This window comes from Nicotiana tabacum, chromosome 13 (assembly GCF_000715075.1).
Source record: "Nicotiana tabacum cultivar K326 chromosome 13, ASM71507v2, whole genome shotgun sequence".
Lineage (NCBI taxonomy): Eukaryota > Viridiplantae > Streptophyta > Magnoliopsida > Solanales > Solanaceae > Nicotiana > Nicotiana tabacum.
In genome coordinates this window covers 80,530,641-80,555,656 of record NC_134092.1, presented here as the reverse complement: position 1 = coordinate 80,555,656, position 25,016 = coordinate 80,530,641, and the positions used below count along the sequence as shown (strand labels likewise).

Genomic DNA, 25,016 nt, shown 5'->3' with positions numbered 1-25,016 from the left:
TTATACCTTTGTAATGTTATTAAAGCAGTCATTAAAGTATGACTTACGCATATCCGACCATCTCTCAAAGCTAATAGGAAATATGGTACAATCAGTTGCTAAAAGGCCACATACACCTGCAAGAAGGCCTTGTGCTTCGCCAATCGGATCCAAGCAATCAAACTCCACCGCAACACGTTCTCCCCGAGGTAAACTTAATGCTTCTCTAGTTTTCAATTTGAGCCTTTTGGTATCTCCTTGTGAATCTGTAATATAAAAAAACAATAAAATTGCTTATGCTTTAGTATAAGGGACTATATGAATAAGTTGGAATAATCGTTAACTTCTCAATTAAAGAAGAAGCTAATTTTTTATACTATGCAGATAGTATAATCTCAAGAAAATTTCTTATTTCCTACGTTTACCCCATTTTCCAGAACTTGTAGTGTATATAACAACAGATCTTGTGACCTTGAACTTCTCAAATACTGTGGCATCTATACCACTTATCATACAGCATCTGAAGAGTGCATAACCAAGTACAACAGTAAGCCTTGTTTGTTAACTTAGGTGCAAGAAGATACTACAAACACCTTGTAGCCATCTCATACTCAATAAAAACTTCTATCACAGTAACGATTCATCTGACTATGAGAAGAAACGTTTCTGCTCATGTTATGGGCAGAAACGTCAATTTGCATGCACAGAAAGAAGCTAGCATCTAATTTTAGAAATAAGAAGCCTAACTACTAGATATAGCCTCAGAAATAATTTTCTTAAAACTTAAAACATCAGTTTTCAAGTTTAAAAGCTGTTGATTGATTGATATTTATGTTTTTACTACTTTTTATAGTTCAAGAAGTCATTGAGTTCGTATTCTTCACAGAAACATTTTGAAAATATGTTTCAGAAGAAAAATGAATTTTGGAATCTCTTACAACAGAATGAGCAACAAGTTTGGAACCGGCAAATAGCAAGACATATAAAAACTAAGAAAGCATGAAACCCTCAATGTTCAACCTATCACTGATCTCACAAAAATTGAGCAGAACATTCACAAGATTGTCAAAATCATTTCGGCACATTTTAGGGGACAGTGTTCGGGTAACGACCCGATCGGTCGTTTTGAGCTCTAGCGCGTCTTTCACTAGTTTGAGACCCTGAGCAGTTTCACTTCAGGTATTATGACTTGTACGCGTGGTCGAAATTTAATTTCAGAAAGTTCAGAGTTGATTTGGAAAGAAACAAATTCTAATTTCGGAAATTTTAAGTTGGAGGAATTGACTATAGGGTGATTTTTGAGTAAACGACTTCGAAATCGGGATTTGAAGGTTTCAACAGATTCGTATGATAATTTTGGACTTGGATGTATGTCCAGATTGGGTTTTGGATGACCCGGAAATATTTCGGCGCCTATTGTGAAAGTTGGCATTTTGGAAGGATTTCATAAATTTGGGTTGGAGTTCATTTCAATGCTATCGATGTCCGTTGGAATTTCTGAGTCTGGGAATAGCTCCGTATGCTGATTCTGGTATTGAGAGCGCGCCCGAATGTGGATTTGAAGGTCTGTAGGTCATTTCGGGGTCATTTGGCGAAAGTTAGAACTTTGAAGGTTTTTTTAGAAGCTTGACAAGAAGTGGACTTTTTGATATCGGGGTCGGATTCCGATTCCAAAAGTTGGAGTAGGTCCGTAATGTCAATTATGACTTGTGCGTAAAATTTGGTGTCAATCCGAGTAGTCTAAGTACGTTTCAGTGTATTTTGAGTGAATAGAAGAACTTGAAATTCATAAGTTTGATTCAATTGGTTTTGGAGTGCGATTCTTAGTTTTAATATTGTTTCGGGCATTCCAAGAGTTCGAGCGAGTCCGCTATATGATTCTAAACTTATTGGTATGTTCGGGCGGGGCCCCGTGGGCCCCGAGTATCAATTGGACGAGGCTCGGACTAAGTCGGAAGCTTGGAGTAACAACTGAAGCTCCCAGATTTGTCATAATCACACTTGTGCTTAGCCAGCCGCAGGTGCGGGCTCGCAGGTGCGAGCCACGAGTCGCAGATCGAGAAATGGAGGGTAGCCCAGAATCCGCAGATGCGGAAGATTGGGCGCACCTGCGTGAGCGCAGGTGCGAGAGACATGGTCGCAGGTGCGGCTAGACTCGAAGAAGCGACCCTCCTTGTCCGCAGATACGGAGCCCGGCCTGGTGATGGAAAGGCGCACCTGCGAGGCATTTGCTGCAGGTGCAGGACCGCAGATGCGTCCCAAAGCAGCGTAGGTCCGAAAGTTGCTGGGTAGTGAGGGTTCATTTAATACGGGACTTAAGCCATTTTTATCACATTTTCATTCACTCTTGGGCGATTTGAGAGCTTTCAAGGAGGGGATTTCGACCTAGATTTGTGAGGTAAGTAATTTCTACTTAATGTGAGTTTAATACATAGATTATGGGTAGATTTTAATATGAAAATTGGTAAAAATTGTGAGATTTTGATAGAAAACCTAAAAATTTATATTTTTGGATTTTGACCACGAGTTTGGACATGGAATTGGAAATAAATTATGTAGTTTAGTTCATGAGGATATGGGTAATAGTTATCTTCGAAATGTTTTGAAATCCGGGCACGTGGGCCCGAGGATTTCTTTATTAATTTTTTGAGCGGAGCTGGAAATTATTATAAATTGATTAATTATGAGTATTAGAGTACATTTTGATTGAGTTTCATCTTAATTGACTAGTTTGGAGCGACGAACACCGGTTTGAGGTGTTAGAGAGGCCGGTTATGAAATTTCGAAGCGAGGTAACTCTCCTGTCTAACTCTGTGAGGGGGAAACTACCCCTAGGTGTTGTAATTGATATTTTCTACTTGTTGCGTGGGCTACGTATGCACGAGGTGACGAGAGTCCGTACGTAGCTATATTCATGTTATTGTTCGAGTAGACTCAGGTTTATGCCATGCTATAACTGTACTATTTGAGTTGTCTCTTGCCTATTTGGTTCCTTATTACATGTTAAAATTTGAGACTAGACTTGTGTAGAGCGGTAGACTCGTTATTGTAGAGATTGGATGAACTTTATGACTTGCCACGGAATAATTGTACTTCTCTTACGAATTTCCCCCGCATTATGCGTTCTCATCGATGGGCTTTCCCCAAAGCTTTCCTAAAACTCACATGTCCCTTCGTGATTGGGGTCAAGGACCCGTAAAAGCTTTCTTATTCTAATGGGAGAGGGCCGTTCGCCTCGGCAGGATAGATATATCTACGGTTCGTGCCGTTCGACCCTCGGCAGTGCGCACACTTTATGGGATCAGGCCGTTTGCCTCGGCAGGATTATGTAACACACTCACATGGGAGCGCGCCATTCGCCTTGGCAATATATATAATAGATGTATCTTTGGTTATATATCGGATTATATAGGATCGGGCCGCATGCCTCAGTATTTCTGTCAAAATCCTTCTAGGGATTCGTGCGTATTAATTGTACAAAGGGCCAGTGTATCTGGGAGTTTTCCTGATTTAAATTATGGGGATCCATCTGGTGAGGTCCATTATATATATCTATATATGTACTCCGAGGGAGGAGGTGACTGCTAATCGAGAGTTGAGTTTATTGTTGAGAGGAAGACTGTACCACATATTTATATTTGTTTAATTCGCGTATTTATTCTGCCCCATATCTGTTTTACTTATTACTGTATTTGCCTTATTGGACCACTAGTAAGCGTCGATGTCGACCCCTCGTCACTACTTCTTTGGGGTTAGGCTAGATACTTACTGGTTACACGTTGCTTACGTACTTATACTACACTTGCTGTACATTTTTGTGTAGGTACATATATGTGTAGAGGCCATGTGAGAACAGAGACGTGTATACATGCGGGGACCTTGGTGAGCTGCATTCCATTTGTTGACCCGCAACCAGTAGAGTCTCCTTCAGAGTATTTACATTTTTCCTATCCAATTTGTATTCTGGACACCTTCTGTATTTTATTTTATATTCCTAGTTAATGCTCATGCACTTGTGACACCGGATTTTGGGATGATTATGGGTTGTTCTGTATTGAATTTGTTAAAAGTATTATTATTTACTCTGTAAATCCCCATTCCTTACGATTTAAATTGAAGGAAAAATATGATTTCAAAAATATTAAAATGAGAACCTAATTGAGTAATTATTGTTGGCTTGCCTGACAGTGGTTTTCGGTGCCATCACGACCTTTATGGATTTTGGGTCGTGACAAGTTGGTATCAGAGCATTAGGTTTACTTGGGTCTCACGAGTCATGAGCAAGTCTAGTAGAGTCTTGCGGATCGGTACGGAGACGTCTGTACTTATGTTCAAGAGGCTACAGGGCTGATAGGAGTACTTCCCTTCTTGATTCCTCATTGTGCGATTTGTTTCCTTTGAGGATTATGCCTTTATTTCCTTCCTACTCAATCTTATGCGACGTGAAGCGCTTGTTATCGATTGGGAATCTAGGAATTGTAATGGTATTGCGGATGTGGGGCAGGATGTTTCTCCTTGCTATTTGATCGGGCTATTGTCGTTGCCTTGCGGAAGGATGTTCTATCGTTTCAGTTTAGTAATCGATATTGCTTATGGTTTAGAGATGGGGCACTGATTGTAATGATGATTCGTGCATTGCAATCACACAGTGCTGGTGTAATGGTAGGGTGCTCATGTATGGCCCGCGACAATGAGTGACTTGAAAGGAGGATTTCTCAATTCCCGGCTTAGAGGTTCAGCATTTAAATTCCGGTGGAAGGAAGGCAATCAGACTATGGATGTTCAGGCCTTGGTTGATGAAATGACGAGACTTGGTATCTTCTAGCGAGGTAAAATTCTCAATTGTGATGTAGCATTGTCGTCCTTGTTGAAACATTAAGGTTCCCCGGTGTAATGGTCTTCTTTGATTTTTGGCCTTCGGGGCAGGGTGTTGCGAAATGGTGCTTGAGGAGCGGTTGTTAGAGATAGTGGTGTGTCACAGTTCAAAATCGAATTGGTGTTTCTAATCTTGATGGCTCGAGAAAGATGATCTTCTAGGAGGTTTAGAGTTGGTAGCGACTCATTTATTCAGGTGCTATAGGTATGGATTTGATTTAGGGCAATATTCGGGCAGTGAAGTATGAGGAAGGGAATGTCGGGAGGTGTTTTGCGGTGGTTGAATTTCTATAAGGTCAAGAATGAAAAGCAGCAGTCGAGGATTTGCTTAAAGGAGAGGGTTTAACCAAAGTGAGAGAGTGGCAGAGTTGCATATGGGTTCTGTGGTAGGATAGCCACACGCCTTGAGGAAAGTCTACAATAATTTGGGGATTCATGATGGGCAATGACTAGGTTCACGGATTTTATTTGGATGCAACATGACTTCGAGTTTGGGATGTATTGTTGCACTTTCAAATGATGTCAATAGGGGAGAGGGAATCTCGGTGGGTCCCAAGGTTATGTAATTGTAGCTTCAAGCTAAGTGGGAGAGCCCCACCGTTTATGATTGGATTGTGTGGTTGTCTACTCGTGCGGTTTCTGGTTATCGGTGTATTGGTGGGTTATTACGACTAAGAAAAGAAAAAATCAGTGGTAATTTGAGCAAAGGATTGGAGGAATGTGTGCTAAATATGGCCTTATCAGTTCATGTCCAGGTTTTGGTAAGACTCGGAGTCTATGCTTCGTGTGGACGCGATGTATAAGGAAAGGAAATCAACCAGTTGCTTCTTCGAAAGGGTGTTCATGTGCTAGCAGAGCCTTAGAGTTCGATTATATTCGAGGGCAAGACAGAGTGGGTGACTCTCAACAATGGTCCTAGTAGGTTCAAAAAACAAAATTATTAACAGTGCGGTGCCTAAGGATTTCGAGCCAGTAGTATGGTTAAGTATTTGAGTTTTTGCAGTGGATTATGAAAGGTGGCTTGGAGTGTTCTACATTATCGTCGATCTGCGGTGTGGCATTTAAGGAATGGGAGAAAATAACTTCGGATTCATAGAGGGGTTTTCAGAATGGGTGTACCAGTTGAAGATGCAAATATACGCATAAGGAGGGTATGAGATGGTTCGTGGGTTTTGGAGACAACGTGGTCTCGTGAAATAAGGTCACTCAGGATGAGTGCGGATTTGGGTTCATGATGTTTTTAATGGAGCTATCATTATTTCTAGGGCAAGTCCCGAGTAAATTAGAAGAAGTGGCTCGGTTGGTAATGGTTGAATCTGCACGGTTATGGCAGTGGCCAGTCTCTTCAGCGTGAAGTTATTCATGTAGTATGTGGTTGTACACTTGGGCTTGAGCGCCACCACAACTTGGTTGGTTTGGGAGGTATTCGATTCGTAAGGCTTTGTTATGTAAAGGGATTTTCGGAAGAGTTAAGGCAATTTATATTATGACATGAGGTTATATTTTCTGCGGTTTGGGAATTAGGTTGCGTGTTCCATTGGTTCTTCCAAAATGAGCTAAGTAAAAGGTTTCTATATGATGAAGTGTTTATCCTATTAGTGGATCAGGGGTTATTATGGAATTGCGATACTCTCACATATTGGCATGTTAGGTGCAGTGAGCGGCATGAGAAATTGGAAGCTAAGGATCAAGGTTGCGGTTCGGTGTTGATAAGAATATCACGAGCTCGGATAAGCAGGGACGAATTCAGATGTTTAGAGTAAGCTGGTATTGTCCTTAGCGTCACCTGAGATCGGTGTCCTATGTAAGAGGTTTTGTGTACTGATTTGCAGCTTCTTGATTTGCTTTACAGCATTAGTGTGACCGGTGGTATGGATGTGCACACTTGTTACCTGGTGCGGAGGGTCGTGGGAGTGTATTCCACGGAAAGATTGTATAAGCATGACAGGTTGTCACTTGATTGGTTAAAGATTTAAAACCAAGTATGGAGATTGTGGTACTATCGCTAATATGAGAATTTATGCCTGAAGGGCGCTCGATTCATTTGGTTGTGGAATGTGGAAGTTTGTTCCAGATTTGACGGCTGTTCTTATGTGTCGTGAATAGGTCATTGTGGGTCCTTGAGAGGCTATTAAGCCAAGCATGGTATGATCAGAATTGGTTGAGGTCCGTGGATGGATCTAAATGTGAATGTGGGCTCTATATCAGGACGGATGTGCTCATCTCAGCATATCGTTGTTTTCGGAAGGGTCTTCGGGCCTTGGATGTTATTCCTGTCGTCAGCTATCTTGTGTAATATATATTATACCAAGTGGGTTGTGAGGTGGTTTGATTATCCGCACTCGTGTTGAGATCCCGTATGGTTTATGGTATTATGTGAGCAGGATGGCTCTCGAGATGCAAATCATATATCGCACCTTAGTGGTGCTTGCGTTTTGTAGTGCGTGATGCTACCCGTCTCCCCAGGATTTGTATTATGCACTTGGTGTGCTTATGGTTGATATTCGGGCATTTCGTGTGTATGAGCGTTACGGCCCGATATGTGTTTTCTTTAGATTATTATGTGTGGATCGGGTGGCACGCCGCCACAGGTATATGGTTGGATCGGGTGGCACGCCGCCACGAGTATCATGGTGATTGGATCGGGTGGCACGTCGCCACGGGTATCATGGTTGAATTGGGTTGCATGCCACAATGGTATCATGTGTGGATCGGGTTGCACACTACAACAATGTGTTATTGAGTACAATTTCCCATATCTATTATTTTTCGGTTGTTTAATTAGTTACGTGGGTTGAGTAGTTCTTTCCAAAGTTCGTTTTTCCTTATGTATCGCCTTCGAGTCTGTAGCTTGTTGGCACATTGTGGCATCATATGAGATTTTTGGCAGTGTCTGAGGTGGCGTATTGCCTGAGCATCTTGTACTGGGTGAGACGATATTATTGGACCTGGGATCAGTGCGATCAGATTTATATGAATCATTTTAAAGAGTAAATATCGTTATTCAGTCCAGAATGAGGTAATGGTTCTTGTTGGGAGGAGAGACTCCATAAATTGTGATTCGGCAGGTGGTTATGAGATTTACACATCTTCTCTGTCGTGGCAGTATTGCAAGAGTTGGAACAGGACTTATATGGGTCATGAGGTGTGTTGTGAGCATCGGATTCGGGGGATTTCGGCTGTTGTTATCAGGGGATGTTATTATGGTCATGTGAATTATGAGGTGCATGGTGTGGATTCCGCGGAGGTATGAAAATATGTATTGGTGCATCGTGTAGTGATTAATATGGTGTTCGTATGTTGGAAACAGACCTGGTAGAGGATTTCAGATGTTGGAATTTGGCTCTAAGGCTTATTTGACTAGATAAGAGGGAGGATTTTCAGGTTTGACTGAGCAAATGTTCTCAACTGGGTTATGGTAGCACGGGTAGGTGCACGAGGTGTTAAACAACGATCTCAGACAACTCCAGAGCAATTCTTAGCATGTTCGCGGACGAACATATGTTTAAGTGGGAGAGCATGTAACGACCTGATCGGTCATTTTGAGCTCTAGCGCATCATTTAGCGGTTTGAGATCCTGATCAGCTTCACTTCAGGTATTATGACTTGTACGCGTGGTCGGAATTTAATTTCGGGAAGTTCGGAGTTGATTTGGAAAGAAACAAATTCTAATTTCAGAAGCTTTAAGTTGGAGGAATTGACTATGGGGTAATTTTTGAATAAACGACCTCGGAAATGGGATTTGAAGGTTCCAACAGGTTCGTATGATAATTTGGACTTAAACGTATGTCCGGATCGGGTTTTGGATGACCCGAGAACGTTTTGGCGCCTATTGTGGAAGTTGGCATTTTGGAAGGATTTCATAAATTTGGGTTAGAGTGCATTTCAATGCTATCGATGTCTGTTGGGATTTTTGAGTCTGGGAATAGCTCCGTATGGTGATTCTGGTACTAAGAGCGCGTTCGGATATGGATTTGGAGGTCCGTAGGTCATTTCGGGGTCATTTGGCGAAGGTTGGAACTTTGAAGGTTTTTTGAGAAGTTTGACCGGAAGTAGACTTTTTGATATCGGGGTCGGATTCTGATTCCGGAAGTTGGAGTAGGTTCATAATGTCATATATGACTTGTGCGCAAAATTTGGTGTTAATCCGAATAGTCTAAGTACGCTGTGGTGCATTTTGAGTGAATAGAAGAACTTGAAGTTCATAAGTTTGATTCAATTGGTTTTGGGGTGCGATTCTTAGTTTTAATCTTATTTTGGTCGTTCCGAGAGTTCGAGCGAGTACGTTATATGATTCTAAACTTGTTGGTATGTTCGAGCGGGGCCCCGGGGGCCCCGAGTGTCAATCGGACGATGCTCGGACCAAGTCGGAAGCTTGGAGTAACAGCTAAAGCTCCCAGATCTGTCATAATCGCACCTGCGCTTGGCCAGCCACAGGTGCGGGCTCGCAGGTGCGAGCCACGAGCCGCAGAAGCAAGAAATGGAGGGAAGCCCAAAATCCATAGATGCGGAAGATTGGGCGCACCTGCGTGAGCGCAGGTGCGAGAGACATGGTCGCAGGTGCGGCTAGGCTTGCAGAAGTGGCCCTCCTTATCCGTAGATGCGGAGTCCATCCAGGTTAGGGAAAGGCGCACCTGCGAGGCATTTACCGCAGGTGCGGGACCGCAGATGAGGCCCAAAGCACCGCAGGTGCGAAAGTCGCTGGGCAGTGAGGGTTCATTTAAGTAATTTCATTCACTCTTAGGCGATTTGAGAGCTTTCAAGGATAAGATTTTGACCTAGCTTTGTGAAGTAAGTAATTTCTACTTAATGTGAGTTTAATACATAGATTATGAGTAGATTTTAACATGAAAATTGGTAGAAATTGGTATTTTTGAATTTTTACCACGAATTTGGACATGGAATTGAAAATAAATTATATAGTTGAGTTCGTGAGGTTATGGGCAATAGTTATCTTCAAAAAAATTTTGAATCCAAGCATGTGCGCCCGAGGGTTGCTTTATTAATTTTTCGAGCGGAGTTGGAAATTGTTATAAATTTATTAATTATGAATATTAGAGTACATTTTGATTGGGTTGTATCTTAATTGTTAGAGAGGCTTTGTAGTCGGTTATGAAATTTCGGAGCGAGGTAAGTCTCATGTCTAACTTTTTGAGGGGAAAACTACCCCCTAGGTGTTGTAATTGCTATTTGCTACTTGTTGAAGGGGCTACGTACGCACGAGGTGACGAGAGTCCGTACGTAGCTATATTCGTGTTATTGTCCGGGTAGACTCAGGTTCATGCCATGCTATAACTGTACTATTTGAGTTGTCTCTTGCCTATTAGGTTCCTTATTACATGTTAAAATTTGCGACTATACTTGTGTAGAGCGGTAGACTCGTTATTGTAGAGATCGGATGAACTTTATGACTTGCCACGAAATAATTGTACTCCTCTTACGAATTTTCCCCGCGTTACGCGTTCTCATCGTAGGGCTTTCCCCAAAGCTTTCCTAAAACTCAGTTGTCCCTTCGTGAGTGGGGTCAAGGACCCGTCAAAGCTTTCTTTATTCTAATGGGAGTGGGCCGTTCGTCTCGGCATGATAGATACATCTATGGTTCGTGCCGTTCGACCTTGGGCAGTGCACACACTTTATGGGATCAGGGCATTTGCCTCGGCAGGATTATGTACCACACTCTCATGGGAGCGGGTCGTTCGCCTCGGAAATATATATATATAATAGATTTATTTATGGTTATATACCATATTATGATGGGATCGGGCTGTACGCCTCGGTATTTCTGTAAAAATCCTTCTAGGCAATCGTGCGTATTAATTGTACAAAGGGCTAGTGTATCTGGGAGTTTTCCTGATTTGAATTATGGCGACCCATCTGGTGAGGTCCATTATATATATATATGTATATATATATATATATATATATATATATATACACACACACACACACTCCGGGGGAGGAGGTGACTGCTAATCGAGAGTTGAGTTTAGTGTTGAGAGGAAGATTGTACCACATATTTATATTTGTTTAATTCGCGTATTTATTCTGCCCCATATCTGTTTTACTTCTTACTGTATTTTTCTTATTGTACCACTAGTAAGCGTCGATGTCAACCCCCCGTCACTACTTCTTTGGGGGTTAGGCTAGTTACTTACTGGGTACACGTTGCTTACGTACTTATACTACACTTGCTGCATATTTTTGTGCAGGTACATATATGTCTAGAGGCCATGTGAGAACAGAGGCGTGTATACATGCGGGGACCTAGCTGAGCTGCATTCCATTTGTTGACCCGCAGCCAGCAGAGTCTCCTTCAGAGTATTTACATTTTTCCGGTCCAATTTGTATTCCGGACAACTGCTGTATTTTATTTTATATTCCTAGTGAATGCTCATGCACTAGTGACACCGAGTTTCGGGATGATTATTGTCACGACCCAAAATTCCCACCTTCGGGACCGTGATGGCGCCTAACATTTCACTTGCTAGGCAAACCAACGTTAGAATAATGTTAGCCATTTTAAAACAATTTAAATTAATTAATAACAAAGAAGCAAATGCGGAAGTAAAGTCTGAAATGTAGTGAATAATCCGTAATAATAGCGATGTCTAAATACCATCCCAGAACTAGAGTCACAAGTGCACGAGCTTCTAGAATAATACAAATAAAAATCTGAATAAAATTCAAGCTGTTTGAAAAATAATACACAGCTAAGATAATATAGAAGGGGACTTCAGAATTGCGAACGCTGTGCAGTTATAGCTCAAGTCTCCACTGGTAGTTGTAACTGGGCAAATCTACAGTACGCCGCTGGGACCAACTCCAAAATCTGCACAAGAAGTGCAGAGTGCAGTATCAGTACAACCGACCCCATGTACTGGTAAGTGCCAAGCCTAACCTCGACGAAATAATGATGAGGCAATAACAAGACACGTATGTAAACCACCTGCACAAATATATACAAATACAAAGTAACAATAATACAACAAATAACAATTTATAAATTGGGAGGGAACATGCGAAGGGGAAGGATATAATAATTTTAGCAGGAGGAGTGTTACATAGCAACCAATTAATTTATCAACTATAAAATGAGCAAATGATAATATGAAAATGGCACGGCACCACCCTTCGTGCTTTTACTCTCATTTGACACGGCATCACCCTTCGTGCTTTTACACTCACAAATGGCACCGCAACACCCTTCATGTTCTTACACTCACAAATGGCACGGTAACACCCTTCGTGCTTTTACACTCACAAATGGTACGGCAACACCCTTCGTGCTTTTATACTCACAAATGGCACGGCAACACCCTTCGTGCTTTTACACTCTTCCTTATCATGAAAATAATAATATAAATTCGTAAGAGTATTTAAGTACGGGGATATACATTTATCAATCAATTCAATACCAAAATACCGACTTCACCTTCCAAATATTCAACAATAATTAAATGAATAATAATTTCACGAATAATGATCAAATAATCAATAATAAACTTAACCAGGAATATCTTAATTAAATAAAAAATTATTCACAATAAACAAAATTCCACTCGCATGCTTTGACTCAACCACAACACATAAGTACTCGTCATCTCACGTATACATTGTACCCGCACATTAAATCACGTAGCAAATAGACAATTAAGTCATACTCCCTCAAGTCAAGGTTAACCACGACACTTACCTCTCTTTGCAACAAAATTTCAAGAATCCAATAAACCTTTGCCTCGCAAATTCGTGTCCGAAATCCTCAAATCTAGTCATAAATAATTCAATATACTCAATACAAATCGTAGGAATTAATTTCATATGAATTTACAAATTTTCCGGATAAAAATCATAAACTCATTTTAAAAATCAACAGTGGGACCCACATCTCGAATCGTGGAAAAACTCACAAAATTCGAACACCAGTTCCGATACGAGTTCAACCATACAAAAATTGTCGAATTCTGACATCGGATTGGCTTTTAAATCTTCATTTTACATTTTTGGAAGATTTTATAAAAAAATGATTTTTCTTCCATAAATTCATGGATTCATAATGTAAATGAGTATGGAATCATGACATATAATCATTATAGGATAAGGAATACTTATCCCAATATTTTCCCGTAAAAATCGTCCAAAAACCGTTTTACCCGAGCTCAAAATCGAAAGTGGTGGAAAATGGGTCGAAACCCCATTTCCAGAACTTAAGTTCTGTTTTCCCAGATTTTTACTTATCGCGATCGCGAACATTCACACGCGATCGCGAAGAACAATTTTTCCACTACCCAAATTAATTCTACGCGATCGCAGACACATTCACGTGATCGCGAAGCACACGATTCCAACTCTACGCGATCGCAACCCTCATCACGCGTTCGCGTAGAACAAACTCAGCAGCCCTCCAGTTAACCCTACGCGATCGCAGATATCTCCACGCAATCGCATAGAATAAAACTCCACTGCCCAACTAAGCCTACGCGATTGCAGACACATTCACGCGATCGCATAGAAGAAAAATAGAATCAGATATCAGAAAATTCCAGCAGTTGTTCAAGTCCAAAATTTTGATTCATTAACCATCCGAAACTCACCCGAGCCCTCGGGGCTCCAAACCAAATATGCACACAAGTCAAAAAACCTCATAGGAACTCGCTCGCGTGATCAAAATACCAATTTAACACCTAGAATTATGAATCGGACACCAAATCAAATGAATTTTTTAAGAAAACTTAAAAACTTCTTTTTTCACAATCGAATGTCCGAATCATGTCAAATCAACTCCGTTTCCCACCAAATTCGACAGACAAGTCATAAATGACATAGTGGACCTACAAAAATTTTCAGAACTCGAATCCGACCCCGATATCAATAAAAGTCAATTTATAGTCAAACTTTGAAATCTTTAATCCTTTAAGCTTCTAGTTTACGCCAACTGACGATAATTCAAGCTAGGGACCTCCAAATTAAATTTTGGGCATACGCCCAAGTCCCAAATCACAATACAGACCTACCAAAACTGTCAAAACATTGATCCGAGTTTGTTTGCTCAGAATGTTGACCAAAGTCAACTCAGATGAGTTTTAAGGCTCTATTTCACATTTTAGTCAATTATTTCATATAAAACTTTTCAAAAAATTATACGGATTGCGCACGTAAGTCGAGGAATGATAAATAGTGCTTTTTGAGGTTGTATATCACAGAAATAATTATTAAATTTAAAGATGACCTTTTGGGTCATCACATTCTCCACATCTAAAACAAATGTTCGTCCTCGAACGTTGTTAGAAAAAGTACCTGAGCTGGTAAAAAGGTGTGGATATTTACTCCGTATGTCCGACTCGGACTCCCAGGTAGATGCTTCTACCGGCTGACCTCTCCATTGCACCCGAACTGAAGGGTAACTCTTAGACCTCAACTGTCGGACCTTCCGGGCTAGAATAACTACCGGCTCCTCCTCATAAGTCAAATCTTTGTCCAATTGGACTGAGATGAAATCTAAAAAATGGGACGGATCACCATGATATTTTCGGAGCATAGACACATGGAACACCAGATGAACCGCCGATAAACTAGGTGGTAATGCAAGCCTGTAGGCCACTTCACCCACCCTTTCAAGAATTTCAAAGGGTCCAATATACCTAGGGCTCAACTTACCCTTTTTTCTGAACCTCATTACACCTTTCATAGGTGAAACCCGGAGCAATATTCTTTCTCCAACCATGAATGCAATATCACAAACCTTACGGTCGACATAACTCTTTTTCCTAGACTGAGCTGTGTGAAGTCGATCCTGAATAACTTGGACCTTATCCAAGGCATCCTGTGCTAAATCGGTACCCAACAATCGAGCCTCTCCCGGTTCAAACCATCCAACTGGCAAATGATATCGCCTTCCATATAATGGCTCATATGGAGCCATCTAAATGCTTGACTGGTAGCTATTATTATAAGAAAGCTCTGTAAGTGGAAAGAATTGATCCCAAGAACTTCCAAAGTCTATAACACAAGCTTGTAGCATATCTTCCAATATCTGAATAGTGCGCTCTGACTGTCCGTCTGTCTGTGGATAAAATATTGTACTCAACTCAACCCGCGTGCCTAACTCACATTGTACAGCCCTCCAGAAGTGTGAGGTAAACTGCGTACCTCGATCTGAAATAATAGACACGGGCACACCGTGAAGGCGGGCAATCTCACGAATGTAAATTTCAGCTAAACGCTCTGAAGAATAGGTACTGCCACTGGAATGAAATGTGCTGACTTGGTCAACTTGTCCACATTGACCCAGACTGCATCGAATTTTCTCTGAGTCTGTGGGAGCCCAACAATAAAATCCATAGTGATACGCTCCCACTTCCACTCAGGAATTTCTAACTTCTGAAGGGAACCACCATATCTCTGATGCTCGTACTTAACTTGCTGACAATTCAAACACCAAGCTACATACGCAACTATATCCTTCTTCATTATCCTCTACCAATAATATTGCCGCAAATCTTGATACATTTTGGCGGTACCTGGATGAATAGAATACCTAAAACTGTGGGCCTCTTCCAGAATTAATTCATAAAGCCCATCCATATTAGGCACACAAATACGACCATGCATTCGCAGAACTCCATCTTCCCCCACAATATCCTGTTTGGTATCACCGTGCCGCACCGTTCCTTGAGGATAAGTAAATGAGGATCATCATACTGCCGCCCTCTGATGCGCTCATATAAAGAAGACCGAGCGACTGTGAAAGATAAAACCCGACTAGGCTCCGAAACATCTAACCTCACGAATTGATTAGCCAAAGTCTGGACATCTACAACTAACGGTCTCTCACCAACCAAAATATAAATAAGGCTGCCCATACTTACAGCCTTTCTACTGTTGGTTCCCCAATTACACGCAAGTATACGTGGCCGTCAAGTAATAAAGTACTCGAAAGTCGGATGTCGAACCCACAGAGACTTAGATTGATCATTAACTAAGCAAACTAAAATCAATTAATTATCCAAGCTATTTAAGAGTCACGATTTTCTATTAATCTACTATTGTGGAAATTAAACAAGTAACAACTAATTTATCAAGAATGCAAATGCGTATGATGAGATTTTACTTCAGAGGAAATGAAAATTCCAGGGTTGTGATTGGTTTATCAATCCTATTAAGTTTAATAATTACACTCGTTAATCCAAATTATCTATGGTTGCTAATTAACCGGATCGTTTATATGAATAGCATGTTCCCACAATACTACTCGCCTGCCCATAATATATCAATCCTATATTCCTATGGTATTGAGTCTATCATGAACGAATATAATACGGTATTTAATTAAGCAAGACTGTTAGGTATATTCCTATCCTAACCGCGAAATCTTCCCCTGAGCGACGGGTTCAGAAACAAGTTCTCTCTAATTCTACTCTAATCTATACACGGCTTTCCTAATCATAGCATAGATAGTAGGGTGAATTGGTAGCTACAACAATTCACAAGTGAAAACTAGAATTAAAGAAATAACCACAAGATGATAATCTGAATTAATGAAGATGTAATTAATAAACATTAATAATCATGTCAACCACAACCCTAGAATGTAGAGTGCTTAGCCACTCATGTTCGTAGTAATAATTTTCCAAGTATTTTGCATAAACAGCAAAGAAAAGATAAAGGGATGAAGTACTATATGATTTTCTTCTCCAAAAGTGGTTCCACTTGATGTTCTTGCCTCCGGTCGCAAAACTCCCCTAAAATGGTATTTTTTGACTATTTATATGTGTAGGGAAGATACCTAAATAAAATAACAAAGTCCAAAACCAAATAGGAGACAAAATAGGCTTTAAAAATCTGGAACCCGCTCGCTACGGACCTCGCCTCGCGAGGCAAAACGCACAGTCAACCTCGCCTCAGACCTGGCCTCGCCAGCCCTGTAGCGCGCTTGGCATCTCGCGTCGCCAGCTCTGTCGCGAGCAAGATGGCTAGCGTCGCTGACTTCTTTGCTGCTTCAATCAATTCTGTTGCTTTTGCCTAACATTCTCTTTTCAAGTTTTTGTCTTCTATCTCAATTGTTACACTTTTGTATTCTTTTATAATTAAATATCCACTAATTAAATAATCATACTTCTTTCTTGTTGTGTATAAAATACACACAAAATATCTACTTTGCTCTTAATTTCGTCTTCAATGTTCCTACACATAAAATAAACTCAATTAAGCACGAATATAATATAGTTTATCATTAAAGCACCTAAATTGCAAGGTAAGTAATGCACTAAAAATATGGAATTATAGCCAGACATCACTACCCCACACTTAAACGTTGCTCGTCCTCGAGCAATCAAACTACACTTTATATAGACACGGCCTCTTTAAACAATTCTCCTAATTCATCACACCAAGAATCTTTAAAATAGACTAATCACAAGGGTATAACATGTTCACCTCAAGATTTGACTCACAAGTACCACACATTATTCACAACTCACTCACTTACTCTAACATAGAGGTCAATTACATTACCTTTCCTTTATGAATCAAGTGCCCTGACACAACAAAAGAGAGTAGTTCCATACACAATAAAAGTTTAAGAACAATTAGGATCTCAAGATAGAAAGAATTCAATCACTCTCAGAAATAACATTCATATGCTACAAAAGATGCACCATAGGCTTATCCGTAGTGTACTACTCTACTAATCGAGCTCATTCAGTCTAGGATCAAGCAAGACTTTAATGGGTTGTAATGTAGGTTGCGGGTTGGATAGGATACATTTGGATATATGAGTGACTACACCTCCCAAAGCACTTTAATACATATACTTTAACGTTCAAACCCACTACTTATGTCAAACCATACTCCACCTTCACATCAATATATATTAACTCCATACTTCTTTTAAGCGCAATTACGTCAAGAATCACCACGATCAAGGAATATTTCCACAGCGATATAACTATTTTTTCCTCTTTTTTTTTTCACTTCAAGTGGCTCTTATTTTTTTTTCAAAACAGTGCACCTTTCTCTTTATTTCATTAGTTCCACTCAAAAGCCAAACCAACCACCCCACTCTTTAACTTTTATAAAGTTCATTTCAATTCAAGTGCTCATGAGAGGTGAAAAGGTTCAAATAGATGGTTAATTCAAACAAGTGGGTAAGGCTTGCAGTGTGGTTGCCAAAGAAATAGGATTACATGCTCAAAAGGGGTTAACTACGATACATAACAATTAGGCGAGTAAAAGCATATAACTGGCTCAACAAAGAAACTCCTATATCACTTCCAAGACTGAACAACACTATTATTTTGCTTTGCAAACACACGGGGCAAGTTCTAGACATAAAATGCAATGCACAGGATAACACACAAACCTCACACACATATGGCATATAACTCACTCAGGATTGGTTTCATCAAGACACTCTAGCCAAAGTAGTTAAGCAAATTTAAGATTATACAATTTAAGGTACTTATGCTAGAGTCAAAAGCTGAGCCTAAGCGTCACAACCAAAGTACTCACTATTCTCAAGGCATAACAAAGTCAAGAGATATTGCTTCAATTCAATTCATATCACAATGGATCCTACTCCTAAAAAAAAACTACCTATACCCGGTTCAAACAAAACCCTTGGAAAAGAACCACGACACAAAGAAAAACCAAGGGGGAATTACTACACTACCTATAAAGAAAATCTTTTTGTCCTTTTTCTTTAGACTTAAATCCCTTAAGAAAACTGTCTAGGAGATCCATTATCGGGAAGAGTCCAATTTTTCTACATTTGTTTTCGATTTTTTTAGCTACTAAAATACTACACAACTACGAAAACAAAAATAAGAAGTTAACATTTTTCTACATCCTACTACTAATTATCTAGAGACTTCTCCCACCCCACACTTAAAAGAGTGTAGTGTCCCCAATGCACAAATAAAGTAAAACAATAACAAGGGTGGACAAGAAACTCCCTGAAAGGCCGAAGAAATAGAGGCTTACGGGGTACTCAGACTTCCCCCAAGCATGATCCTTTATGTGGGCACCCCACACTTAGTTCTCACCATCTAACTTGCTTTTACGTTCTTCCAATGGCTATTCTTCATATTCTTTTAATCCTACAAAACAAATACAACCTTACAACAATAATAAGATAAAAAAATAAAAATAAAAATAAAAATAAAAGAAAGCAGTAAAGATGGGTTGCCTCCCAACAAGCGCCTAATTTAACGTCGCGTCATGACACAGAATCTCGTCTAATCATTAACAAGTAACACCTTCAACTTCTAACAATCAAAGTCACCTCCATAATAGTGCTTTACTCTTTGTCCGTTCACTAAGAACGTTCTCTCGCCACCTAAGATGCGCAGCTCAATTGCACCATGTGGAGTGACTCTTACTACCTCAAACAGACCCGACCATCTCGATTTGAGCTTCCCCGGAAAGAGTCTCAACCTCGAATTGAATAAGAGAACCAATTGGCCCGGTTCGAACTCGCGATGCTGAATATGCTTATCATGCCAACGCTTGGTTTTTTCTTTATATAACTTGGCATTCTTATATGCATGCAAGCGAAACTCATCAAGCTCGTTCAATTGCGTCAATCGCTTTTCACCCGCTAAGTCTGCATCAAAGTTCAGCTTCTTTATTGCCCAATAAGCCTTGTGCTCAAGTTCCACCGATAAATGCCATGCTTTCCCATAAACCAGCTTGTAAGGGGAGGTTCCGATGGGAGTTTTGTAGGCGGTTCGGTATGCCCATATAGCATTATCAAGCTTTGCAGCCCAATCTTTCCAACTTGCACTAACTGTCTTCTCCAGGATTTGCTTTATCTCTCTATTTGAGACTTTAACTTGCCCACTAGTCTGAGGATGGTAAGTGGTTGAAACTTTATGTTTGACCCCATATTGCGCTAAGATATTGTCCAAGAGCTTGTTATAGAAATGGGTGCCCCCATCACTTATCATCACTCTCGGAGTGCCAAATCTTGTAAAGATATTCTTTTTCACAAACTTAACCACAACCTTGGCATCATTGGTAGGAAGAGCTATGGCCTCTACCCACTTCGACACATAATCAAAGGCCACCAAAATGTACTTACACCCCTTGGACGAAGGAAACGGACCCATAAAATCAATTCCCCAAACATGAAAAATTTCAATCTCCATAATACCGTGCAATGGCATCTCATGCCTTTTCGTAATTGTTCCTGTTCTCTGGCACCTATCACATCTCCTCACGAACTCATGGGCGTCTTTAAATACCCTAGGCCAATAGAAACCAGATTGCAATACCTTAGCTGCTGTTTTGTCATCTGCATGATGACCACCATAAGGCAATGCATGGCATTCATGTAAGATAGCATTTATTTCAGATTCAGGCACACATCTTCTCATTAGTTGATCAATACACGATTTGAACAGAAATAGCTCATCCCACACATATGGCCTCACATTTCCCAAGAACTTCTTTTTAGCATAAGGTTCAAGATTAGGCGGCATCTCTCCACTTTCCAGATAGTTCACAAAATCTTCATACCATGGCACCTCCCCAACAGTAATGGCCAACAATTGCTCATCCGGGAATGTTTCCTTGATGACATCTCCCCCAGCTACATGATTCCGAGTTTCTAACCTGGACAAGTCATCAACCACTTGATTCTCTGTTCCTTTACGGTCTCGGATCTCTAAGTCAAATTCCTGCAAGAGTAAAAACCAACGGATTAGCCTTGGTTTAGCATCTTTCTTTTCAAACAAATACCTGATGGCTGCATGGTCTGTGTAGACGATGACTTTGGTGCCAACCAAATAGGCCCAAAATTTATCGAACGCCCACACTACAGCAAGCAACTCCTTTTCTGTCACAGTATAATTTATTTGAGCGGTAGTAAGAGTCTTGCTTGCGTAGTAAATAGAGTGAAATATTTTGCTCCTCCTCTAGCCCAATACGACCCCAATTGCTCCATCGCTAGAGTCACACATCAGCTCAAATGGCTCGTTCCAGTCAGGTGTCGCTATGATTGGTGCACTCACTAACTTCTTTTTCAGCTCCTCGAATGCTTTCAGACAAGCATCGTCAAACTTGAATGACATATACTTCTCTAACAACCTGCACAAAGGAGTGGAAATTTTGAGAAATCCTTTATAAATCGGCGATAAAACCTTGTATGTCCCAGAAAACTCCTAACTCCTTTCACTGAAATCGGTGGTGGCAACTTTTCAATTGCTTCCACCTTAGCCTTGTCAACTTCAAGTCCATCTTTGGACACCTTGTATCCCAGCACTATACCTTCACGTACCATAAAATGGCACTTTTCCCAATTCAGTTTCAGATTAGTCTCCTCGCACCTGGCAAGCACTTTAGCAATATTGGTTAAGCATTCATCAAAAGACGGTCCAAACACAGAAAAATCATCCATAAAAACCTCCACAAACCGTTCCACCATATCGGTGAAAATAGCCATCATACACCTTTGAAAAGTCGCAGGTGCATTACACAACCCGAATGGCATTCTCTTAAATGCATAAGTTCCATAAGAGCATGTAAAAGTGATTTTTTCTTGATCTTCCGGGGCAATAGTAATCTGATTATACCCCGAATAGCCGTCAAGGAAACAATAGTATTCCTGTCCATCTAACCTGTCAAGCGTTTGATCAATGAAGTGGAGAAGGAAGTGATCTTTTCGTGTAGCATTATTCAACTTCCTATAGTGTATGCATATTCGCCAACCAGTCACAGTCTTAGTTGGGATTAATTCATTTTTTTCATTTACTACAACAGTCATACCCCCTTTTTAGGTACACATTGAACATGGCTTACCCACTTGCTATCGGAGATAGGAAATACTATACCTGTGTCGAGCCACTTAATTACTTCTTTTCTTACCACCTCTTTCATGATTGGATTGAGGCGGTGTTGATGCTCCATGCTAGGCTTGTGTCCCTCCTCCATGAGTATTTTGTGCATGCAGAATACATGGCTAATACCTTTTATGTCAGACATCGTCCAACCAATGACATGCTTATGCTCCCTCAACACCCTTAAGAGATTTTTTTCTTGCAAATCAGAAAAATGAGAAGAAACAATCACAGGTAAAGTGTTAGAATTTCCTAAATATGAATAATGAAGATGAGATGGTAAGGGTTTAAGTTTCAATTTTGGGGCCTCCTCAACTGAGGGTTTAGGAGGCGGGCCGATTGGCCTATCCAGAGGCTCAAATTGGGTTCTTTCTCTTATGTATTCGCACGATGCATCCAGAATGTACAACATCTCCTCAACCTCTTCTTCAAGTTCCAAGTGATTGAACAACATCAATGCCTTTTCTAGTGCATCTTCTTTAAATGCCCTTGGCTCTACAGCTAGTTCATTTATCTCCACCACCGAAATCATGGCCAGGTCCTCGTAATGATGAGGCAACTGAATGGCTCGATATACATTGAAGACTGCTTCTTCATTGTCCACCCTTAGGATCATCTTACCTTCTCGGACTTTGATAATTGCATCTCCAGTGGCCAAAAGAGGTCGTCCCAAGATGATAGGAACTAACTCAACAGCCAGGTAATCTAGGAAGATATAATCTGCAGGAAAACTAAACTTCCCAATCTGTAGCAGGACGTCCTCAATTACCCCCTCGGGATAAATATAAGATCTATCAGCTAACTGTAGTATCATCGTGGTGGGTCTCGGAGCTCCTAAGCCTAATTGTTTGAACACTGACAACGGCATCAGATTGTTACTTGCACCCAAATCACACAAGGCTCTACCCACATCAAATTCACCAATCCTCACGGGGATGGTAAAACTACCCGGATCCTTAAGCTTTTGTGGAAGCTTATGTTGAATCCTGGAAGTGCACTCCTCAGTAAGTGCTACAGTCTCAAACTCAGTTAACCTCCTTTTATTTGCCACTATATCCTTAATATATTTTGCATATTTTGGGACTTCAAAGAGCATGTCCACCAAAGGGATATTCAAATGTATCTGCTTCAGCATATCTAAGAATTTGTGAAACATGTGGTCATCATTCTTCTTTCTCAATCTTTGAGGAAAAGGGGGTGGCACCCTCTCTGATTTTTGCTCAAGCTCTCTTTTGTTTTTATCATCTACCTCTACAGGTTTTGGCACTCTTTCTTCTTCAATCCCAGATTGCTCATTTTTCTTCTTAGGCACTTCTACCAACTCTCTCCCATTTCTCAACGTCACTGCATTGGCTTGAGGAGTTTTCTCTGTATTACTTGGAAGAGCTCCAGCAGGTCTAGTATTCTGATTGTTGGCCATTTGCCCAAACTGCCTCTCTAGATTTCTGAAATATGTGCGCAATTGTTGATTTTCATCCCTGACTTGTTGACTCTCTGCCCTGACTTGTTGATTCTCAGCCATAACTTTCTGATTGTCTATCAAGAGATTTTTCATCATGTCAGTCAAACTCTCCTCTGCTTGCTGTGGAGGTTGAGGTGGATGATTGTAATTCACTTGAGGCCTGATATTCTGATTTCCACCCCAAGAGACGTTAGGATGATTCCTCTAGTTCGGATTATATGTGTTACCATATTGAGCATTTTAATTTATCGGCCCTCTAGCTTGTTGCCCCACGTAGTAGATGGATTCAGGATTCACGGGGCATATGTCACTTGTGTGACCTTTACCACATAACTCGCAGCAAGTACACATCTGTTGTGCGTGGTGCATTGTCATTTTATTCATCTGATTCGCTAATCTCGCTATATCTGCCCTCATTGCTGAGAAATCATCAAGCTCGATCATACCTGCTGCTTTTTGTTTAAGTGCTCTTCGTGGTTCCCCATCTCCTTGACAATTATTATCATTAGCAGTGAAATTGTTTAGCAGGATCTGGATCTCACTATACGGTCTTGCCATGCAACTACCCACACATGCTGAGTCAAGATTCATCTTTGATGCTTCGTCCAACCCATCAACGAAAGTGTGACCCAAAACCTCATCAGTCTGACAATGGTGTGAGCAGTCTCTGAGTAGCCTATTGTATCTTTCCCAAGCTTGTCGAAGAGTCTCACTATCTCGTTATTGAAACCCAAGAATTTGGCTCCTCAGTAACTTTGTCTTCTTTGTGGGAAAAAACTTGATTAAGAATCTCCTTGCTAGATCATCCCAATTGTGGATTGAGTTCGCGGGCTCCTTTTGTAACCATTCCTTAGCTTCCCCCATCAGTGAAAAGGGAAACAGTGTCAGCCTGACATAGTCCTTGGAAACGTTCGGATAATTGTAAGTGTCTATAATTTTCAGAAAGTTTTGAATGTGCCTCTGTGGGTCTTCATGAGATAGACCCACATATTTTCTTGTGGAGTGAATCGGTTGTACCATGTACTGTTTGAGTTCAAAGTGACCCGTGATATCAGGCTTCACAATCGCCTGAGTCATAAGAGCCAGATTGGGCCTTGCAGCCTCTATCACCGGACGCTCTTCATTACCTGCCATCTCTATTGGATGTGGTTGAACTATGATGTCCAACTCACTTTCAATTCTAGTTCTAGATTCGACTTCCCTCCTCACTCTATGAAGTGTTCGTTCGATTTCAGGATCAAGAGAAAGGAGATTGTTTGCGCTTCTACTCTTCCGCATTCAAGAGAAGAGCCTGCGTTATCACAAATAAAGCAAACTAAAAAAATTAAAACTTGAACAAATAACAAATAAATGCTTAACTTAACTAAACAATCAATAACTAAGTCCCCAACAATGGCGCCAAAAACTTGTTGGTTCCCCAAGTACACGCAAGTATACGTAGCCGTCAAGTAATAAAGTGACTCGAAAGCCGGATGTCGAACCCACAGGGACTTAGATTGATCGTTAACTAAGCAAACTAAAATCAATTAATTATCCAAGCTATTTAAGAGTTGCATTTTTCTATTAATCTACTATTGCAGAAATTAAACAAGTAACAACTAAATTATCAAGAATGCAAATGCGTATGATGATATTTTACTTCAGAGGAGATGAAAATTCCATGGTTTTGGTTGTTTTATCAATCCTATTAAATTCAATAATTACACTCATTAATCCAGATTATCTATGGTTGCTAATTAACCAGATCGTTTATATGAATAGTATGTTCCCACAATACTACTCGCCTGCCCAAAATATATCAATCTTATATTCCTATGGTATTGAGTCTATCATGAACGAATATAATACGTTATTTAATTAAGCAGGAC

The 25,016-nt window shown here is 40.5% G+C and overlaps 1 protein-coding gene across 1 annotated transcript; it reads right to left on the bottom strand.

The window, feature by feature from the left end:
• Positions 1–23,706, bottom strand: LOC142168185 (uncharacterized). The gene is made up of 8 exons (XM_075228843.1): positions 23,422–23,706; positions 21,653–23,316; positions 21,468–21,533; positions 20,991–21,176; positions 20,778–20,937; positions 19,378–20,528; positions 405–499; positions 1–245 (listed from the first exon to the last, which is right to left on the bottom strand). The coding sequence occupies exons 1-8, from the start codon at positions 23,704–23,706 to the stop codon at positions 1–3; spliced, it is 3,852 nt and encodes a 1,283-aa protein (XP_075084944.1).
• Positions 23,707–25,016: the final 1,310 nt, after the last annotated feature.